The 24,597-nt window shown below is 38.7% G+C and overlaps 1 protein-coding gene across 1 annotated transcript in view; it reads right to left on the bottom strand.

The window, feature by feature from the left end:
- Positions 1-24,597, bottom strand: part of USP34 (ubiquitin specific peptidase 34) — a gene marked incomplete at its 5' end in the record, with an annotated part of 89,312 nt that overhangs the window by 32,443 nt on the left and 32,272 nt on the right. Inside the window, 18 exons of the mRNA XM_010151426.1 lie at positions 606-700; positions 1,738-1,815; positions 1,916-1,972; positions 2,061-2,207; positions 4,508-4,573; positions 5,633-5,796; positions 10,634-10,817; positions 14,079-14,199; positions 14,293-14,348; positions 15,114-15,218; positions 16,458-16,610; positions 18,046-18,170; positions 19,158-19,198; positions 20,519-20,601; positions 21,914-22,114; positions 23,229-23,315; positions 23,640-23,723; positions 23,849-23,971. Of these exons, the coding sequence (XP_010149728.1) occupies positions 606-700; positions 1,738-1,815; positions 1,916-1,972; positions 2,061-2,207; positions 4,508-4,573; positions 5,633-5,796; positions 10,634-10,817; positions 14,079-14,199; positions 14,293-14,348; positions 15,114-15,218; positions 16,458-16,610; positions 18,046-18,170; positions 19,158-19,198; positions 20,519-20,601; positions 21,914-22,114; positions 23,229-23,315; positions 23,640-23,723; positions 23,849-23,971 (1,970 nt within the window). The remainder of the gene's footprint in view (positions 1-605; positions 701-1,737; positions 1,816-1,915; positions 1,973-2,060; positions 2,208-4,507; positions 4,574-5,632; positions 5,797-10,633; positions 10,818-14,078; positions 14,200-14,292; positions 14,349-15,113; positions 15,219-16,457; positions 16,611-18,045; positions 18,171-19,157; positions 19,199-20,518; positions 20,602-21,913; positions 22,115-23,228; positions 23,316-23,639; positions 23,724-23,848; positions 23,972-24,597) is intronic.

Here is a 24,597-nt window from a genome sequence, read left to right as displayed (position 1 = left end):
CCGGAGGTGGAAGGAGCGGCAGAGACAACCTGTGATGAACTGAACACAGCCCGCATTCCCTGTCCCCCTGCGCTGCTGGCGGGGAGGAGGTAGAGAAATGGGGAGTGAAGTTGAGCCCAAGAAGAAGGGAGGGGTGCAGGGAAGGTGTTTTTTAAGATTTAGTTTTATTTCTTATTATCCCACTCTGATCTGATTAGTAATGAATTAAGATTTTTTTTCCAAGTGTAGTCTGTTTTGCCCGTGACAGTGACTGATCTCTCCCTGTCCTTATCTCAACCCACAAGCTTTTCATTGTATTTTTCTCTCCCTTGCCCAGCTGAGCAGGAGTGACAGAGCGGCTTTGGTGGCACCTGGCCTCAGGGCAGCATTAACCCGTCCCACTGTCCAGGTAACTCTTTCCATGATACCCCATGTTGTATGCTTTGGAAATCAGATGTTAGTTCTGTGCTGATTTGCTCAGGGACCACATCCTCACAGGCCCACACAGCAGCAAACAGAATGGAACCGCAGTCCTGCTTCATCTAAAGGATTATTCTGATTCAAACAGTGATTTCAGTAATTTACTAAAAAGAAGCATCAGGAATGTTTTCTGTTCTTCATCATACCTTTTTTCAGCCCGCACCTTCTTCCCACAATGAGAACATGTATACATGTTGTCTCCTTCCAAGGTGTCCTTAATAGTTACTTCATCAAGAGATTCCTACATATAATAAACAACAAAAAAAAGAAACTTAAGTTTATCTGGGATACAAATATCTTGTGCTTACATGGCATGCTTTACAAACCAAACTCTCTCTCAGTCTTACAGTAAGTTTAACTAACATTTCCCTAAGTCACAATCATAGAATCATAGAATGGTTTGGGTTGGAAGGGACCTTAAAGATCATCTAGTTCCAACCCCCCTGACATGGGCAGGAATATGTTATGGAATAAAAGTGGTCAAAGGCACCGAAAAGCTTGCAAAAAGAGCATGCACCTGAACTAAGAGTTTGACATTGTTACAGAAAAAACTTCTAAGTTCAGACACAAAATTAAGGAATTGATTGAGAAAAATAGTACTCAATATTCCAAACTGTCTCAAAGAATTAATGTGCTTTAAATTCCAAGCGTGGGGTTTAACAGTTGTTTAAAAACCTCAAAAGCCTAAAGCCATATTGATTTAAGTCTTAAATCAACTTCATACTCAATAGTACACATATATTTAAAATCTTCTGACATGTACAACTGTGTCATATAAAACACAGCCACAGCATTTTTAAAACAAGTGGGGAGCGAGTGATTACTGACTGCAACAGTCTTTAGTCACTTCCAAGTGGCACCAGCTGATAGCATGTTGCACTGAAAAAATGAAACGATTCAACCAAGTTACCTAGTAATACCAACCTAGAAACACACCAAAACCAGAGCACAGATGCATCAGCGCACTTGACAGCGGGATTCTGAATCACAGAATCATAGAATCACAGACTGGTTTGGGGTGGAAGGGACCTTAAAGATCATCTAGTTCCAACCCCCCTGCCATGGGCAGGGACACCTTCCACTAGACCAGGTTGCTCCAAGCCTCATCCAGCCTGGCCTTGGACACTTCCAGGGATGGGGCATCCACAGCTTCTCTGGGCAACCTGTCCCAGTGCCTCATCACCCTCTCGGGGAAGAATTTCTTCCTGTCAATTCGACTTGGCTGCCCCCAGTTGTAACTGTGACCCACGGTGCCCGACTCAGCCTGCCATTACTTACATAAATATTCTTCATATCGGCCACCTGGCATCTTACTGTGTAGAACTCCTCCGCAGTCTGACTTACATGCTCACAGTCCTACAGCCCAGCAGTGGAAGAGAAAAGCAATGAAACAACTGTTCTGAGAAGCTGAAAGAATAAAATCTTGCAAAGATAAGGATGGGGAAAGAACACTCACCAAAGAAACAACGTTGTTGGTGATAACGCCTCCGAACAAACTTTTCACTGTATTTTTCTGTGAATGAATTAATAAATTCTGTCAAGGAAATTTGAGCAAATCTCTAACACTTCAAACTCCCTTTTCCTCCCTCTTAACAACTCACCAGTTCTGGAGACATTTCTTCTATTTTTGTTATTAGGTCAGTGAAGAATTCAGTCATATCCTTCTGCTCCCCAGTGTTGAGAGGCTGCTTATCCATGGTGTAGGTTTTACAGAAAGGCCTGGGATTGTACGCCTTACATTCACTTTCCTTTAGGTAAAAAAAAATCAAGCAAACCAAATCAACACAAATAGTTTAAAGTTACACGGAGGTGCTGAACAGACATATACAAATGTTCATTTGCAAAAGGATGTATTTTTACATACAGTATCTCCATAGGCTTATTAAGCAACAAAGTTAAGTGTTCAAACGCTTCCGTGAAGTGTAAAGCAATTTTAACTATCTGATTATCAATTGTTATGATATTCATTATTAAAATGTCAATCGTAAAATATTATTAAATAATATTTAACAATTTACCTAACAAAATAATTTGTTAAAATAAAAACTTGGCTGAAAACGTGGCACACCCAGTTTTCGTGTCATCTGTTCAGACACAAAATACCGTAGCAGGAACCCCAGCCTGTATTTATGTATTTCTGGACACGACTGACTCAACGCTTGACAAGTGCTGAATTCTCACTTGGACCTCTCTGCGGTGTAAAACCGTACCACCCAGTTCTCAACTGCATGCCGTCGGTCAGAGAACAGAACTGGCAGCATAAAGCCATTCCTTAGAACACATCCCGCCTCCCCCTGCCTTGCACACTGGGAATGCAGACCTTATTTACAGCACAAGGAACTTTGCTCTTGTAAGCAATGATCTCCATATTTTTTTTATAAGGATGTGTGGCAAGACAGTGTATTCTGTAAATACTACCTTTTCCGGAATAGAAGTCTTTCTTCAAGATTTTAACCACAGTAAATCTTCATATGATTTTATGTTCCTATATTATTTTATGCTTATGTAAATACCCAGATTCATTTTTTTCTATGATTCATGGCAGGCAGTACATGCCCAAATTCCTCTATTTGTCTTCAAAGCAGTTATGAACTTCTTTCCCAAAAGGCAGTGCCAAGAACAAAACCACTCAGCTCTCCTCAGTTTTCTTTTTTTTCCATTATTTCACAAAGGTTTCACTATTTCAACAACAGTGAACACCTGAGAACTGCTCAATTTTGTTTGGACCTGGAATTTCAAAATTTTTAGTTGCTTTTTAAGGCTTTATTTCAACAGACTAACCTTTTGATTATTGTAACAAGGACAATGCATTGAAAAAAAGTAATATATTTTATTTTATCACCAGGAAAACTGGGGCAAACAAACTGTTTCATGATTAAATGAAGAACCAAACTCAGAAACCTTTACACCAAGGTCCATGTGAAACAGAATGAGTAACAATGGTGTTGGAGAGAGACTCATGGCAGAGTGTGTGTTAAAAAGAAAAAATATTTTATTGGGATCTTGGCACGGTGCTCACACAGGGAATCAAAACACCCTAACGGGACAGCCAGTTGGTGTTTGGTGGTGATGGAAGCCTGCTGCTAGGGTTCTTGCAGTGGTATCTTCAGTTAGACCTGAAGTGACTCTTCAAATCAACATTTTGCTAAATTCTTATAATCCAGCTGGTAGGAGTGCTATGGGACCTCCCCACAACCTCTGAAATTCATTACTATTGATTCACCTTCACTGGGTATGAAGTATCTCTTAAGTATCTTAAATCCATACCCAAGACCGTCCATGCAGTCATTTCTGCAGCAACGGTTTTTAGCAATCATTTGCAAACAGGCCACAGGGACCATAGAAGTGTCCCAGATTCCAGCCGGACGGCTCCCGTAACAATGAGACAAACACTTCACTGGGAAGGTACAGCAAATTAACCATTTTCAAATTGGTCCACTGTCACAAGCTGCTCTGTTATTGCATCCAGGGAGCTGCTGGGCCATCCCGAGGTTTAGCAGCGTAGTGCACAGGGTGTGCACGCAGGGCACAGCCCTGACACCCAGCTCCACCACGGCGGTCACTGAAACGCAGACTTGATTCTCACACTTGTAACTCACTCGGAAGTGAAGCCCCATAGCTGTGGTGAGCATCCTGTCTGCAGCTGCCCATTAATGTGCTGGGGTAAAAGGTCTGAATAAACGAAGGAGGCTCAGAGCGTGGCACCTCAGCCGGACATTCCCGTTTAGTCACTCCACCTTTTTTTAGGAACACAGCAGTGAGAGCGGGTGCTTGCTAATTACAGTTGTGCCCAATATTAAAGTCTACCTTAGATTAGGATTTACGCTGCCTCTTCATAAAAACTATTATGCCAATGTCTGCTTAACTGATTTGCTGAATAACAGCATTGAAGTGGGTAAAAGCTGCTTCAGTTAAGACACTCCTTGAAAAACTTTGGCACAATGGACTTAAGTTGACAAGAATTTACATATAGAACGGTAATTACATTTCGCTTCCTTTTTTGTCAGGAAAATCGGATACTTGATAAAATATCCTCTTTCACACCTACCATTAAGTATGTAAACATCTTCTGGAGTTCTAGGAGAGTGGTCTTGTGTTTCATATCTTCTGAATACTGAAAGAAATTCATAAAAGAAGACTTTATCTTTTTGCTTATAACTTTGCAAAAACAGACCTTAGATGAAATAACCATCTTTTTAAATAAAATAACCCCCGACCCCTTTACTATGGACATCTAAGAAATATGACTGTGTACAAGAACACACAGGACACTAGTTTACACTTGTATATAAAGCTCCTCCTGCTTGGGCATGTCGACATTAAAACTTAGTCAAAAAGTAACGCTACCTTCTAAAAATTTACTGCAGCTTGGAGCTTCCGGGAAGGGATTACAAAATACTGCAGTAATTCTGGAATTTTTTTTTTTTTCACTTTATAGATGTTGTGGGTGTTCTGACCAACCCTCCAGGTAATGCACTTCACGTGCAGACCAGCAGCTTCCCTCTTTTATATTATTTTTTGGTTTGATTTATAACTTCATCTAGGATTGGCCATTTAAGTGACAACTAACAAGAACTTAATGAGAACAAATATGATGAGTCACTGCTAATTGGTGTGTTCCACACATTATATATGCTCTGTCGAGGCCAGGGACCAAAACAAAGCTTTCTTTTTCACAATAAATAGCTAGAAGTAGTAATATTATATTTCTGAATGTTAACCAACATACAATAATATACAGGATTGCTGTACTTCTGGTAACATGAGATACCTGCTCTGGGACTTCATAAGCATTCCAGAAGAATGACATTTATTCTAACAAAATGACAAATTAGAAGTAAAGAAACAGACAATTCAGGTAAAGCCAAACTTGAATAAATCTAGTTGACAGCAACAGAAATATGAGTTTGAGAACTCGTATCGAGAATGAGTTTTATCACAATGACACCTTAACAACATACTGCATTATAAAGATAGGTTTTTTTAAAAATCTCCTTACTTTAGATATCACCAAAAGAATATAACTGAACCAAAAGCAAACTGAAGTCCTGAAGAAATACTCGTTATCAATAAACAAGTCTGAAAAAGTCTATACTTCATCAGCATTTGCACAGATGCTAAATTTACACGCCTGCCAAAATCCGGAGAAGGACCGTAAGCCCCCAAAGCACACCTTTGCCGTAAAGATTGCTTGTCTGGCCTCTGGTATCATGTACAGCTGCTGAATAGTGGATGCCAAGTAACATGTTGCTCCAAGATTAGTTAGACCCACAAATCGACATTCAGCACGAACGTCATCATGTGGCCAATAATCCCACTTGTAAGGTGCATGGGAAGCTGGAAAAAATGTCACACACGCAGAAATAATGAATTGAAAATACAGTTAACAAAGACACAGATACAGTTACAAGCTTTATGCTTACTTTAATAAAATACATCCTGCATTCTACCTTTACAGACATGAGCTAGATTGTACCTGTTCTTTAAGAAAATGTACTACAGGTACAGCAGGAAAATCACTTGATACAACAGTGAGCCTTTAGTTGCCACACTAATTTGGGCTGCAAGTCATTTGTTGTGTCCATTCATGGCAAGCATCATCTCTTGCAGTGGTAGTTTCACACGTAGTAATGGTCTTCCAGCTTCTATCTTTAAATTAAAGTTTGGTAAAACCCCAGAATGTTTTTTCATCATCAAGAGCACCCATAAATTCTAAACATGGGCTGCTACGAATTTTTTATACGTACCACAGGTGTTTTTTTATAATAGAAGCCAACCATAGCTCTCTCACACCACCTGCTCTGCCCAGACCACTGAGAACATACATACAACCGATAACACACACCACCTACAAGCTCCCAAACGTACACCAGTCATTCCCCAGCACAAAAATTACTCGTGATTTCTACCACCCGTTCCCACGTCACACCGAAAGAAAGCAAAGCAGAGTCTCCACACCCAGAGACTCAAGTTAGGGAGCCTTCCCTTCACATGACGGTAGCAGAGATAACCACACGTGAAGAGAGTAGTTTCTTTTCAGAAGAGAAGCTGGGTTCAGAATGACACCTCGTGTGACAGGTGCCAGGCCAGCAAACGATGGACAGATGCTTATCAGAGACAAGACACAAAAGCGCAGTGAAATGAAGTGCTTGGCTATACACAAGCTTGAATAAACTCGGGAACAGTTTTTATAGGAAGAGAAAGAATGTTTTCTTTTGCACTTCAAAGCTATATATACCAAAGGAACCTGCAATCTACAGGAAAAACAGGGGTAGGCAAGAAGTGAATTGCCTAGAGAATTAGATTGAAAAGACATTTTCTTTTCCTGGAACTTTCCTACTCCTCTGTATTTCATACCAGATGTAGCAATCTATTTCTTGCGCAGCATGGCACTAGACAAGCTAGGCAAGCCTGCCAGACAGTTCTTAGTAAGTCTTGTTCGGATACGGCTGCCAAGAAATCGGAAGAATGGGAAAGTTCTCATCTGCCAGTCAAGAAGATGGGAACCAGACCAGCCAAACCATTTGTAAGTGATCAGTACTGCTTCTGCATACTGACAGGCTTCTCCTTCTAGCATCCCATGCAAGAGAACGGAATGGGGAAGGAATCATTTGAGCTGCAGAGGCAACCAGATGACACAAAGTTACAGAGGAACTAATCCAGTGTCCAAAGAAATTCACTGCAGCCTATTTTCCTTGGTATACAAGACGTCTGACACAAAACACTGCAGTGCATCGAGCTTTGCTATTCATCCCCAAGTATATCATTCTCCCAGAAGGCAGTGTGCTACAAACAATTCAGCACCTCTATGGAAGTATATGCTCAGATATATAGGAAAAAAAGGAAAAAAAGTAGCCTGGATTTATTTTACAATCCACAAAAGCTACGCGGGTTCAAGATTTAAATTTTAAATCCTTAATTATTCTGTCAAAGATTAAAGGCTCATTAAGGATTCTTCGCAATTCATACTACCAGCTCTAAAATCAGGAAACTATTTAGCATCCTCTGAACAGATCCTCACATCTTCAGAGACCGAAAGGTGTTCTGTTGCACAACAAATAATGGTTGTAATCTTAATTTTGGCATTGGCATCAAAACAACGATTAGCCCTGCAGCTTCAAGTAGGGAAGGGAAGAGTTTTAATCCTCCTGTTTGAACAGATCTCAGCAGCTTGGCCTCATGTTACCTGGCTGCATTGGGCTGATCAACCAGTTGAAACAAAGCTCTCCTCCACGGTTAACCTCCTGAAGAAAGTTATTCTCATGCCAGAACACAAATTTCGCTCCCTTCACCGAAATCCTTAAATTGCAACATCTTAATTCACCCTTCTGACGTCAGGACTCAGCATCTATCACTCTGCTTACAGCTCACCAAGTTGTAATAACAAAGAAATCAGGTGACTTCTTTATACTTCATAAGAGCAGTGGGGAGTATCTTACTCCTCCTTGAATCTGACAAAGGGCTCTCAGAAATTTGACAAGGAATTTCTCAGGAATATCCTGTTTTCTCCACCCTGGGATTTCGAAACTCCTGTCTTCATTTTGATAATAAACACTTTCCTTCTTCCATATGAATCCTAACTAGAAAGGTAAATTTGGGCCTCATTTATGTCTGTCTTCTTTACTTCTCACCGCCATTACAGAAAGAAGCCTTTCCTCAGGAAGCAGTAGGGAAACTTGTAACCAAACTTGCAATATTCACAATATTTTAAGCAAAATAAAATGGAATTTCTTCTTCTTCAAATGACTGTGCATATCTCTATATTCCACCTTCTGATTATGCTTCTGCTCCAAACATAGTATCAGAGGCTGTGTTAAACTTCTGGAAAGCAAAGCACCTGGTCTTGCTTCCCTCCTTTGAACTCAATGTTTTTATTAGCCTTGGTCTTTCAAGAAAGCAAAACTCCAAAACACTGCAAGAAATTTTATGACCAGAAGGTATCTAAATCCCCTCTTCGGAGTCTGCACTAAGTGTAAGCCCTCCCTGTTGAAAAAAGCGAGGAGAAAAGTCGGCTGACATCAGCTCCTCGGCAGCTCATTTCCTACCATCACTCACTGAAAACACGTGAAAGCTTCCCTCAAGGTCTCCAGTTAAACAGACGGTACCTGTGAAGCAGAAAAAAGCAAGTACTTCCCCTCTACCCATGAATGAAGGGAGCTACCTTAGTGGAAATTTTGAAGAAGGATGCTGCTGAGTTACAACTTGACTACTACTACTTTACATTATTCATACTAGAGTAAGTCTGAAGAACAGCATGCAGTTGTACATTTCTGTATGACTGTCAGAGTACAGTCTTAGTGACAAGAATTTTAATTTGAACTCTAAAATTCTTCTTCTTCTGTCCCAAGGAAAACACACCAGATATCCTTTAATAAAAAAAAAGGTAGAAGAGCAGAGAGGGCAGTTGGTGAGACTGGAGGACAACTACTGCACAAGTGGCAGGATCAACACTTTCTCCAATGGACCCCAAAAACTTGTATGTTAAAACCAAAGAAAGGATGGAATTTTGTAATCTTTTTCTTAATGCTTCTCCTAAGAAGAACAGAGAGATGGGCCTAAGACTAAGATTTTTAAAGACTAATAAGATTACAGAGAGAAGCAAAGTGGAAAAATCCAGTTTTAAGAATCTTTGTATCACATCAATGGAATAACAAGACTCAAATAAATGAGGTGTCGGGAGTTCAGTGTCAGTTGCACGTCTGAAAGAGATGGTGGCACTGTGCCAGCTGTAATAAAATTAACATTCATCGAGCTGAGATACCCCAAATATGGAGCAGGAGCACAGACCAGATGGCTCTGGAAAACTTGGGAAGGAACAAACAACCTAGAGAGGAGTATTTGGAAGAAAGCAACAACTGTGGTAAATGCTACTGCAAACTTTAGCACCTAGGAATTGCTGGGGTTTGGAGTGAGCAAAACACCAACTGCAAAAAATGACTGCACCTGGAGAGACACAGACAACCTCAGCAGCAGCAGATGTACTCAGGGCAAACAGAAGTATCTAATATTTTCATAAAACATATTCTTCAGAGTATTTTCCCTGAAGACAGGAGACTTTGGAGGCCTTTTAGAAGGCTTCAGGCGTATCAGTACAGAACACAAAACATTACTATGATCAGATTTCACTTTTGCTTCCTGAATTGTAAGGCACTAAATCCATTCCATAGATTATAATAAATTACAGATCCTCAGGTTACAGGAACTTAAACCGGGCATGAGAAAAGAAATCTATCAAGCTAAAGAGAATTTGCAAATCAAATATAAAATATTAACTAATTTCATATTTTGGTAATTTACATATTATATAGAGGAATTAAGTTTCCAAAACAGAGCAAGCATTAAAGCCAAGAGGCATAACAAAATTTTATTAGCACTGTATGCAGACATCTGGGTACAGACTGAAAGTCAGCTACAAAGACATCAAAGACTCGGAAAACAGGGCACTGCTGTCACTAGCGAATACATCTACAGTACCTGAGTGTAGTTTATATACTCTGGTTCGTGTATAAGCAGACCATGTTTCTTTATGTTAGAAAGTTAAACCAGAAAATAAAATCCAGCACAAGCCAATGAAACATATAAAATCCACCCTAACAATGTTATTTATGTGTCAGTGTCATTTAACAGGCCACATACTTTAAATAACCCATATTTAAGAACAGATGATCTGAAAATTATGCATGTGATTAACTCCACTCATCTGCTGGGAGTGCAAAATCTGCTCTGTGACACTACCATAAGTGATGCTGGGTAAGCAGTGGGGTTCCAAAGTGGAATTTTAAGAGCAGGGTTAGTGGTGACCATGTCTTACTTCATTACTGCTTTTGGAACGAGGGACTATTTAAGCCTAAAAATATTCTGCGGCACCTTCGCATTCCCCTGTATCTACCTATGCATTCGTAACAGACCGTTATTCTTAGAAAGCCAGTAAATGCAGACACTGCTGAAGTACTTCAGGAGGAAGTGGAAACCCCACGACGGCAGGACAGTGGTGGCTAGCCACCCCCACCATGAACACGCAGCCTTCAGAATGGGAGCCCACGTTATGAGTACACTCATATTTTCTTTACTGAACTTTATAAATCCAAAAATTCAAACCAAAACAAACACAAAATGCAGATGGACTAGTTTTCTACAAAATACTCCAAAGCTACGTATAAGTAAAGGTTCTTACACTGCATGTGTTGTGCCATAACCCAGTTGTGGAGCAGCCTGTAGTTTTCCACGGACCCCTTTACCATTTCTACCAACAAGTCATAAGCAGCAGCCCTGGAAGAATGGGACTTGCATTTCGGCTGCTGTCTATCTTTCAAACTTGGCAGCAAGAACAGGAGGTTGAAGATGTCTCTCAGAAACTCCTGTAAAACAGTTCAATCAGGAGGTTTAGCAGTTTGAACATACTCTTGAAAGACAACAGTCATCTACTAACAATCTTCTAGTAATTTCTACAGACCTTCTATACCTCTATCATTTACAGACCTTTCTGACTAGCGTAAAAGTCCTGAATTACAAATTTTAACAACTGTCTTTATACTACATAAAAGTGCACTGCAAACGCATTATAGCCTAAAGAGAAACATGCCCACTGAAAAAGGATGACGAAAGATGCTTGATTCATGACTGATAATTAAATGTGACAAATCACACACATGTGTTTTTAGTAACTTTAAGACTAGTTTCTTCTAGTGAAAGACAGCACATAACATTAATCACTCTACTAGTTTAACTTTAATGGATCACTGATTAACCATTAAAAAAAGCACTAATTTGTGTACCATGTGTACTGTACGTGTGTTTTTGTATTGTTTCTCGTTTGGAATATTAACTGAAGTCTAAAAGGCACAAAGCATAGCTGCACCAGGTCAGGTTGCCTTTGGATGCCAAATACGTATTGCACACTCTTATTTATCGTTAGTGTCCCAGATTAATAAACTGTAAAACTGAGATGCATCTCTCTAAACTTCAGTACCTTCCTTCTTTAATTTACTTAGTTCAATAAAATTAAACCAGAGGCAGAATATTAAAAGGAGAACAAAAAAAAAGGATTTGTGTAGACCTGTTATAACAGGTGATCACACTCTTCCACAACTACAGCACCTTCAAAGAAGTGCAGAATGGTGGTGAAAAGGCTTTTGTCCACCTTTCAGCTACAAAGTGAACATTACTAATTAGTCACTGAAGTGGTATAATGAGAGACTGTGAAAGAAGAAATTGAGCAGAATTCATAAACAAATATTTCACCGAATTTCTTTAGACAACCAGCAATTCCTGTGGATACTTTGTGTCTCAGGCTGATGATATGACCCGTAGCCTACACTTCACTGCTTCTCTACAATGTCTGCAATCTTAATTAATTTAATCATTAAATAATATTAGTAGTGCATCATTTTAGTTGTCTACATAATCAGACAATAAAACCCCTGCTTCTGTAGAATTATGACTGGTTTCTTCTCCCAAAGATAATCTTCTTGAATTTTTGCTAGGGACAGAATTCTTCCCCCATTTGTAGAGCAGAGGCTAAACAATGCAGCTACTATACTTCCTTCCACAATGTCTAGACTGTAATTAAAAAAAATGTTCTTCCTGAATTTTCCCATTCAGGTGTATTCAGCTAACAAGCCTTTTAAGGTTGTAAGGCCAGACTGTGCAGTAAAATCTAACTGAATTATAAGTATTTTTTAAAAAATGGCTCTCTGCAGACTATGCGACAAAATCCTCAGAAAAAGCCTTGTTCTAGTGTGCAGGGAAATTCCTGTGGTCTTAACAGAAGATCTTATAACCAGGGCTTTATGTTTATAGCTGAATAATATGGAGAGGTCATGTGGCCAATCCAGGCAATCAAAGTTCTTCCAGATTCCTCATTCGTGCTGCCTGAATTCTGACATGCTGGAGCGGGGAAGACAACTCTACAGATGCTTTTGCTCAGAGGCCAAATGCAAAATGCCAGTCTTGTTAAAAATATATCTCTTTGCCATCAAAGTGGCCTTAAGGTACACTGTTCTAGTGCAGCTGTGCTAGCCAGTGTATGTTAAAAATGTGGTTTTGTCCACTCAGTGTAGAATAAGGTCGGCGGTGATTATTTATAAAAGACATCAAAGGAGGCTGGTAGAGTATCCATTGTTGTCACAGAATGTGACCTTTAAAGTCTGACAATATTTGCCGAACAATAATTTTGTTTACAAAGTAAGAGAAGGAATCTGTAGGGAAGAAAAGGCACGGAGGAGCATCAGAATCCTCTGGGCAAACCTCAACTATCTTCAGTATTTGCCAGGGTATTTTCCTGGGTATTTTTTCCCTGGCCTTTGCCCAGAGGGAAGTACGTGGTTTCACAATCTTGCTCTATTGCACTGAACACAATATAAAAGTCCTCACTAATGCACTTTAGAATGTGCAGCTAAAAAGTGGGTTTAATTGTCCACAGAATTAATAAAAAAGTAACACCAGATCATGACTTAGTCTCTGCAAATGTACCAAGTCCCTGTCTCTCAGCAAAGCCAAACTCTGTTTTGAGAAGTTTGTTGTGGACACTGCTCTGTCCACATTTACCCATTTTTCAAACGATATTTCTGGCCTCCCTGTGATACACGCAACATACTTTAGGATTCTGTATATTATCACTCATGTCTACTTAAGCTTCCATTTTATTTTCTTCTTATTCCTTTCATATATCCCACCCATATAAATCTGATCTTTGCATATCTCTACTATTTTAACTTCTACTTCATCCTCCACCCTGAACTCTCTGAATCAACCTGTCTAAATGAATCTGCAAGCTCTCCATACTTAAAATACACTTATTCCAGGAGAATCACATAGCAGTAGTCATCTTAAATGATGTCAGCAATGTAACTTTATGTTAGGTAGTGCACAGTGTGGACACTACTAACACTTTTGGACAGTAAAATTACCTCCAGGGCCATTTTATGACAACAGAGAGAATATATGCAACAAAATTGGGTACAGAGGACTATTTTCCTGGTGAAACCTCACTAAAGGCCCAATCATAAGCTTGGTACAGTCTATAGACAAAAAAATCAGTTTAAGTCAGATTTACAACAGGTGAAAACATCAGTGTTAAGTCAGCTTTTACATCACAATTTTTTTTTCTTTTTTCAGACAAAGGGACCCCAAACCACAAATTTTTTAGCAGCTTCCCCTGCCTAGCCACTTTCTCATCTGACAAGCACAGGTGGAATGGAATATCCTTCTAACAGGTGTATGCCACTGTGCAGATGTAGAGCTTAAAAGCTACTTTTACACCCCAGCTGTCCCAGGGCACAGCCAAAAAGCAGCTGCTGTTAATGGTTTTTAAACCAGTTAGTGCTGATCAATACTAAAAATGTTTCATGATAATAAATGAAAATAACTAAAATTTCTAGCATGTAAGCACTCTACCCTGCAATTAAATATAGTCACAAAGCAAGGGGACTGTATGTGCTACTTTTTCATAGAGGAATGACATGTGTGTTTTTACCCATCATCCTAAGGCTAGAAATACGATATACTCTCATACATAGAGCCCTGCAATCAAAATATCAAAAAGAAGGTGAAATGAGTAAGTATAGTAAGAAGAGCTGACACATTTTGATCTCTTCAGCCTCCCAGTATCTTTTTCTTACCTGGCCTTCACGAGAAAATTTAAAGGGCGGTTTGTGCTTAATAACACTTGTCGCAAGACGAAGCAGTCCTGTAAGTCCATCATCTTCTATATTTCCATCCTGATGGTCTAAGATTTCTCTGCTATATACACATATACATGAAATAAATGTTAAAACTCTCTCCTAGTAGCAGTAAATAGCAACTTACAAGTGAAATTACTGCTCGAAACCTTACCTCCGAATGCAGTCAGCAAGATGTCTTGCCAGTGCATCCAAATCAAGCAGTGTGGTCTGATTAAAAATAAAGAAAATGGAATATAAATGGAAAATGGTTATGTGCTTCATGAATTACAACTTATAAGCTTTGTCTGAAACTATGGTTATGCTTCTGGATGAAATTTTGTTATTGCACACAGATTGACAGGGACAATTAAAACTCCTTTTTCAAATACGTTTGCACCAGTATTTTAATACATTTTTATAAATGTGATAAAAATGTAGGACAATTAAAACTCCAGGTTGCTCAAAGGCACATTTTTATAAATGTGGCTTTGAGCAACCTGGTCTAGTGGAAGGTGTCCCTGCCCATGGCAGGGGGGTTGGAACTAGATGATCTTTAAGGTCCCTTCCAACCCAAACCATTCTATGATTCTATGATAAAACTGCTTTTTAAAATCTATGTACAGTTCAAATGAAGTAACATTTATTCTTTCAATTCCAGATCCCACAAATACACTATACCTACCATGCTAAAAAAACTGGAATAGTACTCTTTGAAAGAGAAGTGTTTAATTGTTATTTCTCACAAGAAACGGTGTCTGTTACCCTCCCCCGAGTTCACCCTCTTTGTGTACTATACCTATTCCCCCTTCTTGACCCTACAGGACCCTATCTGAAGCTTCCTTTGGCCAAGAGCTACTAAACACACATCAGAGAGCTAGGAAAGCTGGGAGATGGGAAGGATCTCAGAGCAGTTCACCGTATCTTAAGTTTCTCGCACTTCAGTAAAAGTGGCCTGAATTCCCAAATTTAAAAAAGTGAACATTCATAACCCACCTGACTTGCATCTTTGACATGTATATTATCAATCAGTTTGCAGAGCAGCCAAAAATACTCCTTACAACCCGGTCGCAGCACTGTTTCTTCTTCATAATCCTCTATCTGTGAAAAGAAATTGCTTTTGTTCTGAAGTACATCAGACAAAATAACTGTGTATAAAAAATGTAGGAGACCCAGTAACTGTTACAAGAACTGTTACAAGAATATCACTTTCTACAAGCCCTTATTTAAGATAAGCCAAGTACAAGCACAATGTTCTTTACAACAGTAACAGTTCATGCTCTGTTTTTCTTCTGAAATATTTATTAATTTTCTTGGAGGATTATTAGGATTATCTGCCAGACACGTAAAAAAAATTAAAATAGTATTGACACCACCCTAACCACTGTAAATTGCAAAATTTTCAATATTAAACTAGACAAAACATGAGAAACTTTGCCTGAATTCAACAGTAGTTAGTATAACTCTAAGTTTAAACTCTTGTCAAATAATGCAAAATCTTCTGTAGATGGTTTAACGTTTTTTTTTTTTTAATTATTAACAACAGAGTTTAAAACGAAAGCAGACTTAAACTGAATGAACCCCTATAACCTGACATCAAATGCCAGGCAGGGCCACAAGAACAACTGCTTGACAGACTCAAAATCCAGGCTCCCACTTGGCAGCCACACAAGTCGGTACAAGCGCTCTCCTACGCCAGCTGAAGTCAGCACAGCCTTCCCCAACATGCCCTGCTACGTCCACACTCCCTGACTGACTTTAGGCCAAATCATCCCGGTTCGTTCAAACCATGGCTATTAACATGCACACGCTAACGGTGAGAACTCCTGCAGCAGCTCTGACAGCATCCGCAGATCTCTTCTGCTTAGCCGAGTTGTGAGGACAACAACGCTCCAACAGAAAAACAGCAGCAATTGATGGGGGAAGAGTAACATTCAGCCACAACCACAGAGGGTACCTATACACACCTAAAACAAGGTACCGATTTATTTATGGATTTACCTACATTTATAAGGGAAATTGAGGCATACATTGAAAACACAGCTGTTATTCCCTAACAGTATGTTGTGTGGACACTAAAATTCCAGGACAAGAGCACTTCCTAAATGCTATGCTGCATTTCTCCAAGCACAGGCAAGCTTGGAATTACTGTACTGTCACCATTTTAACGACTTGTGTGAAGTTTCTGAAAGCATCTAAACGGAAAGTCTAAATATCTCAGTGTATCAAAACCAGCATGTCTGACACAATGATGATGTGCTGTCATTTTTTCTTACTGTATTAACAAAAGTAAGCTTAAATAGATCTTCGACAGAGTCTTGTCATTTCTGAAATTCTTACCCGAATTGGTTTCAGAGCTTGAGCATCAGGGAGAAATTTTAATAATGTTGATGCAGCCAGCAGCAGGAAGGATCGATTAATTGAGTCTCCCCCATCCAGCCCAGAGAGAGATAACTTGTATAAACCATTGCAAGACTCATGGCGAACGGCAGTCTTTTTGAAAAATGAAAGAATTGAATGATTACACACGTTATTTAGAAGATCTTTTTCTTTCACTGACTTCACTTTCATGTGTACACAGTAAATCCCCCTCATAATATCCATCAGGTTATCAAGGTAGAATATGTCTTTCTAAAAACATGTATTGCAAATAACATACATTTAAATTACTTACAGAAAAAGATACTGTTCTAACAAAAAAGCTGATTTGTCTGTGTCCCATTTCCCGAGTTACGTATTTTCTACAGTAAAGTTTAAAGGAAATTAATAAAACAGAAGATACCACATCTGGGCAAATGAGGGAAATCTATGTGATGCTGGAATTCACACGTCATCATTCATAACTATGTGGCTCATTTGTTTAATTTCACTAGAAGAATTATTTTCTTTATCCTTTTCTTTGGAAAAATATCCACAGGCTACCTCTAATCCAGCTTTGGAAGTTTGCACTCTTCCTTTTCCAGGGTTTTTAAACTCAGCCCACATCTGGGCAAATGAGGGAAATCTGTGTGATGCTGGAATTTACACCTCCTCATTCATAACTATGTGGCTAATTTGTTTAATTTCCCTAGAAGAATTATTTTCTTCTTTCTTCTATTCTTTTCTTCAGAAAAATATCCACAGACTACCTCTAATCCAGCTTTGAAAGTTTGCAATTTTCCTTTTCCAGGGTTTTTAAACTTAGTTAGCATGTGAGCTTTTTCTGTGCTTGAGTAATAAAGCAACAGCTAACACTTAGCTTACCATGTCCATATTGCACCTAAGTAATAAAGCAACAGCTAACACTTATCATGTCCATATTGCACCTGTAAGCAATCACTAGGAAATACCAAGATCATCTACTATGCATAACTTTAGGCAATTTTCAAGTGCTTCTTACATCACAAAAAGCACTTAAAGTTACGCAAAGATTCGGCAATGAGAAACATTTTTATATCAATTCTGATTCAACTCATTTTGTGATAAAAATCATAGCTGTTCAAGTGCTTCTTACATCACAAAAATTTAGGCAAAGATTTGGCAATAGCAAACATTTTTATATCAACTCTCATTCACCTCATTTTGTGATAAAAACCATAGCTAAAAAAAATATATCATGGGGGAAGCATATTTAGGCTCATTCACATCAGAGGGCATCACCCAGAAATTTCAACAAATTACAACAAGAAACCTACCTTCCAAGAGAAGCCAAGAACAAAGACCAGAGTTTACAAACTGGTTTGCAATCAACCACGAATATGCCACCTTACACGGTATTTTAACCCCAACTGATTACTTCTTAAAAAAGACTGCAAGTAACCGAGCCAGACCCTGCCTACTTGTCACAGAAAACAACATGCTTTCAGTTTAATGGTAGCTTGAAACCAAAGTTAATCTCGTTCCACATTATGCACTAATTAGTGATGCAAGAACCTCTCCTTTAACATACCTCTGGAATGAGGAGGGTAAGTTTCTTCAGCCAGTCCTGCAGATGATCACTGTCCGCCAGACTGGATTTCACCAAGGAACAGCAGTGAGCCCAACTCACCAAGAGCCACATGGAATAATGAGTGACTGGAAGCAAACCAGGTAAGAGTAAATCACGCGGTAACAAACAAAATGGGGTTTTTAGGTGAAGAGTTGCGTAGCTCTAGCACATACGAGATGTATTTCAGTCGTGCTAACGTACAAGACTAAACCCTTCCTGGCACATCAGCTATTGTCTAAACTCAGAATTTTACCAACACGTTCACTAAATACTGACCATTGGACTACTGATGACAATTAAATCAGATTACTCTTAAGTAATGTGCTCCAATCTGGAGCACAACCCTTGCCCACATCTCTACTTCTTAAGCAGTGAGTTGGTACTTTGCTAATGGGTTGCATCATGTCTTAACAGGAACATTGCCCTGGACTAACTAGTGTACCTGTTCCCTTCTTCTGAACAGCTGAAAGCGAGACTTTAGCAGGAGATACACAGCATTTACTGAGAATTCGAGCTCACAGGCATTAACATCCGCAGGGGAGGACAAAGTGGAAAACCTGAAGGCCATGTACAAGCCTAGGAGGACACCCCTGTATTTAAGCACGCCTGTGTGGCACTTCTGACAACTCCCTGGACACAGACTTATTCTGTCCCGGGTCATTTAGACCCTCTGCAAAAAGCCTCCACAAGAAAGAGAGATGGGGGAGCTCCAAGGAATTCTGGGCCCAGCATGATTTCTGTAAACCAGAGTAAGGGTGGCTATTGGTGCCTCTATTTTGGTGTTATAGATGCTGCTCTTCGAAGGTAAGAGTACAACTGGTTTTCCTACCAAAACCAGCTCTTTTGGAGAGGAGGGTGTAACTACAGTACTCAATTTCAATTCACATAAAACATTTCCAGAGAAGGAAATCCTCTCTGTGTATTCCCACCTAGACTGCAACAGCCCTAACACTACCAAGGAGAACAGTTTTATAGCATTCTAATGGTGGAATAAAGCAAACATGTAATTTGTTATCTTCAATATGTTTTCATTACTATTAGTTCACAACACACAGCTATTTTGCAGCACTAACCTTCATGTCTTGATCTGTGATCAGACTGAGCTTTCAACACCCTGAACAGGAAGAAAATAAAGCCATTTGAATTTTATCACAGAAAATAACAGATTATCACTTAGAAACGCAAATATACACACGTAACAACACAGTTACTCTTAAGTGCCCACTAGGAAAACTAAGATTTTTAAGATTAAAAGGATTCATTTCTTGCAGTATTCAAAATTAGCAACAATAATAAAACTGTGAAAATCTCCAAGTCACCCCTTAAAGCTTTACTGACTACAAGATAAAAAGTCAAGAAAAAATACCCACAAACCCTTTATTTTACCCCCCAAAAAAAAGGTGTAAAACAGAACTAAGAACTGACCCACACAGAAGAACACTAGTATTCTTCATAGAGAGCCACACTTTGAACAAGCGCTTGTAAATTTTAGACAATTTTAAAATGTTTGTATGTAATTACTTACACTTTTATAAATTGCAATAAAAGGTTGTGAAAGCAAAAACATATGGTATATATTTAAAACTATTCCTGCAACTCAACTTGAGGTTAAAGTTAGGCACACTTGCTGACTTGACCAGAAATGGTCTGAATGTCCTTAACCATCTTTTAAAAACACACTATCCATTACTCGCAACCAAGGAATTCTACAACATCAAATGCACCCAAAGACCTGATCTCCCCATCACCAGTCCAACTCTCTCATGATGCAGTCCCTCACAGAATTGCTTTTCTCAGGACAAAAGGCAAAAAGGATAAGAATCTCTAATAGCCTGCTTCCAAACGCAAAATTTTGCCCTCAGTACATGGACACTCACTAGAACAACAACAGTAATTTCAGCAGAAATAAGCTAATGTTATTAGGATGGAAAAAATAAGTCCAAACCAGGAGATAAATAAGTGGTTTAAAAGTGAGTTTCTTTTAATTTCTCCTTTATATTGCCTTGAAATGGGGAATGCTAATTGCTACAGAGAGAACAAAGAAATGGTTTTGGCATGAAGATTTGTGAAAGCATACCATATATATTTTGGTGCTCCATGTCGTCTACCCTGGAGAACAAGTGATTAAGCAACAAGGGATTCTAAGATGCTTAATTACTTTACACTTGAAAAACCCCAAACCTTTCTGACAATTTGGTTAGTTCATTGATTTTTCTATCGTCGATGACCACTGAGAGTTGTGGCCACTCTCCTCTCCCTCACTCCTCCTATCAGGGTAGGGTAACTACCACAGAGGTGACTAAGAAAAGCAAGTCTAATGCATACAGACTTAAATTTCTGATACGGGTGTTAAGAGTGACTACCACTGAAAGAGCTCTTTATTTAAATACGCACACTCGATGAGCTTTATTACAAAAATAAAAAGATATTGTACCTGGGTGCCAAGTTGTCATATGTATAAGCAACTGACATAAGTCGCTGAATCAAACTGGTTCCCTGGACAAGTACAAGAAACACCTTTAAAAATTGAAGTCAAAAGAAAAAAAAAAACCACAGTTAATATAACAACAAGATTTTTGATGTGTTTTCAAATTATACACACTGTGTGAATCTAAACCAAACCCACCTGTGTAGAGGGAGGAAGAGCAAAAGACAAGTGATGGCATCCTCATAGTTAAAACATTTTGGTTTTTAAAGCAGATCTAAAATCCTGTGTTTCATTGACTAAGTCTAGATGCTAAAATTTCACTCTGTTTCTTTAAGAAAGACAATTTCACTGAATAGAAAAATCAACCATTTATTCAATCCTTTTAGTAAAAACACAGTATGTTTTTAAAAAGCATCGATAATTCACAGCCTTTTAAAAATCTTGGGCTTGAGGAGACAGGGTTGGCTATATAATTTTTGCCTATGTCTCTGATCAACACATTTTATTGACTATACATTCACTTAAATTATTCATCTGTAGAGAACCTGACAGGCTACACAGACTTTTCAAAGCAGAGTCTGAAGAAAGCCTTTCAAAATATTTAGATGGCAAATCCACTGCAATCAAAAATATTCATCAACTGACAATTAAAATTTTAAAACCAGTTATAGAAACTCTTAGCAGCATTTACAGACAGCCAGTGTTGAAAAATGTAATACATTTGATGATTTCCCTGGATCATAGTAGCTCTGGCAATTCAGGGATCCGTTTTGTCAAAAATACCTAACACTCCATGTGCAATAATGCCAAAAGGGCAGTTTGGGCCCTGCTCACAGTTCAGACCTGCACTTCCTGGCAATCACAGGTGGTCCTGTGCCCAAGAGCAATCCCTTTCCAGCAAACGTATCTCTGATGCCATAACACTACCCATGAAACCTTGGGCTCGGTCGGCTTTAGGAAAACAGCACAGAGGAATGTGGTAGGAAGGTTTACAGGTTTAGGTAAGTCTCCCATACACTCACTCAGATATCCTTAGTAGATTAAGTTATTTTAGTGTTTACTACAGGAATCTCAAATGCATTTAGTGAGGATGGGGGCAGCCCGTGTAATGGGCTACCATAAAAAAAGAAGTAATTAATCTGGAAGACAGAATCTAAGAAATAAGGATAAAGCACTGGAATTCTGAATTCCCAACTCATATGCTCACTGATCACTTTTGGTTCCAGCTTCTAAAACTGCCAGGTCTAAAGCAATTAAAATACTTTTTAGAGGAGAATAACATTTCTGGCATAGTTTAATACTAGCAGCTTTTTTCACTACAATATTTTATTACCAAAATAAAGGCTACACACAAAAAAGGAGTGGAAATTTCACAAGAGGGACGCACTGTTTATCTCTCACCTCTGTTAAACGAGGTATATGAAGGCCCTTCGCATGGTCACTTGCCGTCTTCCTCGATTTGCCTGGCCATGTTCTTTTCCTGTGACTCTCCGCTACACCAGACCAGGCGAAGACATCATGGTAAGCTAAATCCAAATCTGAAGGATCAACTGCAAACTGGCATATCAGCTTCAGCAAGCAAGCAAGACAGTCTAGCTGCCACTGTGAACAAGGCGAAAATGAAATTTTCAGGGATTTATTTTATAAGTAATTCTACGCTTGCTACAGAATTTGAAATGAAAAGCTTAAGTGAGGTATAAAAGATAACAAGCTAGAATTGTAACCAGCAACTCACAGAATAGACAATAAACAGGAAGGGTGTGAAAAGAAAAAAGGTACTTCTTATTAATGAGGATGTTTTCAGGATCTAGCCCTATTAGCAGGTGCATTCGAGGCATTCTGTTACTGAGTGCATGAAGTAACACAGAGCAAACAGCACAGGAGTTAAGCTCTACAGCTAAAAGCCTTCCCTGCGTCGTGTTCAACTAAAGCACAAGGTAGTAAGCATGGTACACGGATGTGCTTTCAGGTTGCATATACGTAACCACGCAGAGACAAGAGATCCTGCTTTAAAAATCCCACTTTGTACAGTAACATCTCTTGTCAGATGAAAGCCATGGCTTCATTTCGTAACTCGAGGGCAGTTCCATGGCTCTCAGCTGTGTGGCTCTGACCAAACACAGCACCTGCTCAGCTCCACCAGCGGAAGGGGCATCATGAGAGTAAAATTAGCAGGAAAATAGCACACAGATGATAACTGACACACTACTGCTTTTAAAACAGACTACAGTGAAGTTTCCAAATAGCAACCTTCCCTAAAAGAAGCAGAAAAAGGCAAAATTATAAGCACCCCCTTCTCGTTTGGCAAATTTTGACTGTTTTAAAGAAGTCTGATATGCAACAGCATTATCAGTGCACTTGCCACCATTCCTAAAGATGGAACCCAGCTTTTTTTCCTCCAAGATGTTCCCATGATCTACAATTTTACGTTCTACAAACTGGGATTTTATTTAAGACCGGACCAAAAATTAAGCAAAAAATACAAAGGGTAGTTTTAAGACATAAAAAAGCAGAGGATTTTTTTTTTAAAATCAATGATTCCAGGAATATAGAATATTCAAGAAAAAGATGCTATTGCATAGACTCTGGGGGTTTCAATTACAAGATTGATTTATTTCACTTCCTACAGAAAAGTAACTATAATAAGGGCTGAAAGTAATGCAGTCTTTCCAAATGACAGCTGTGTTATTCTGGAGAAGGGTGAATAAACACCTACCACAGTCCATGATTCCTGTTCTTTAGGCTCTAAGATTCCAGAATTGAAAATTTCTAGTAACTGTTGGAGTCCTCCTGCAGCAACAAACTGTAAGTATATGATGGAACCAATGTGAGAAAAAGCAAACACAGATATATCACCAACTTCAGTTAGATACCAATCAGTTTCAGAATTAAATATTAATTAAAGAAAGGATAAACTATTCAGTTGGACATTTTATGAAAAACAAAAGCAATAGTTGTACACAACTTCAACAAATTTACAGGCCTGGTAACAGGAAAACTTTAAAATGTTTTATGTAAATTTGAGATCAAAACCTCTAAAATAGAAAATATTTTAAATGGATTTTCCTTTTAGATCTTTTTTGAAAAACTATATTAGGTATCACAGAATACTGTAGGAAAATCAAACCTTGCAGCTCCACGTGTTTTTACTATTTTCTATTTGATCTTCACTTGAATCATCTGAGTCTGGGTAAAGATCGCTGTAACTTCCCTAAAGATAAACAAGAAACACTTCATTGTAAAAACAGTTAAACAATTAAAATGCTATAAAATAAATCCTCAATATATACTATGGTTCAGAGGAAAAGATATATACTATGCAAGGTACTCTATTACCGTAGATTCACGTCTTATTCTCCTGTTGGGCTTTCCCAAAGCTTCAATAATTTCCAGAGCATACAAAAGCTTATGGGCACTTTTTATCCGCAGAAGATCCTTCCAGCTAAAGCCATCATTACTCTTAAAAGATAAAAAAGACAGAAAACATTTAACATCATTATATGTAATGCTGATCTACCTAAAAATGCAAGGAGAGGATTTTTAAAGTGATATGAACAATTTTAATTTTTTTTAAAGTTTCATCTATGATTTGAAATTAACTAATTTTAAGTATATTTCTATACATGATTAACAATTTGAACAACGGGAATTCAGCAATGAAATTTGAGTAAACCTCCAATATTATTATAAACTGAGGCACACAGTTTTCATAGAACCACAGAATCATTTAGGTTGGAAAAGACATGTAGGATCATCAAGTCTGACCATTAACCTGACACTGCCAAGTCCATCACTAAACCCTAAAGGTTTAGGAACTTTAGGGACAACTGTCCCTAAGCACCACACCTACATATCTTTTAAATACCTCCAAGGGATGGTGACTTCAATCACGTCTCTGGGCAGCCCATTCCAATGCCTCACAACCCTTTTGGTGCAGAAATTTTTCCTAATACCCAATCTATATCTCCTCTGGCGTAAATAGCATCCATTTCTTCTTGTCCTATCACTTGTCACTTGGGAGAAGAAACCAGCCCTCCCCTCTCTCCACCCTCCTTTCAGGCAGTTGTAGAGAGGGATTCCATTGG

This window comes from Eurypyga helias, unplaced genomic scaffold (assembly GCF_000690775.1).
Source record: "Eurypyga helias isolate BGI_N326 unplaced genomic scaffold, ASM69077v1 scaffold9685, whole genome shotgun sequence".
Lineage (NCBI taxonomy): Eukaryota > Metazoa > Chordata > Aves > Eurypygiformes > Eurypygidae > Eurypyga > Eurypyga helias.
This window is presented reverse-complemented; position numbering and strand designations above follow the sequence as displayed.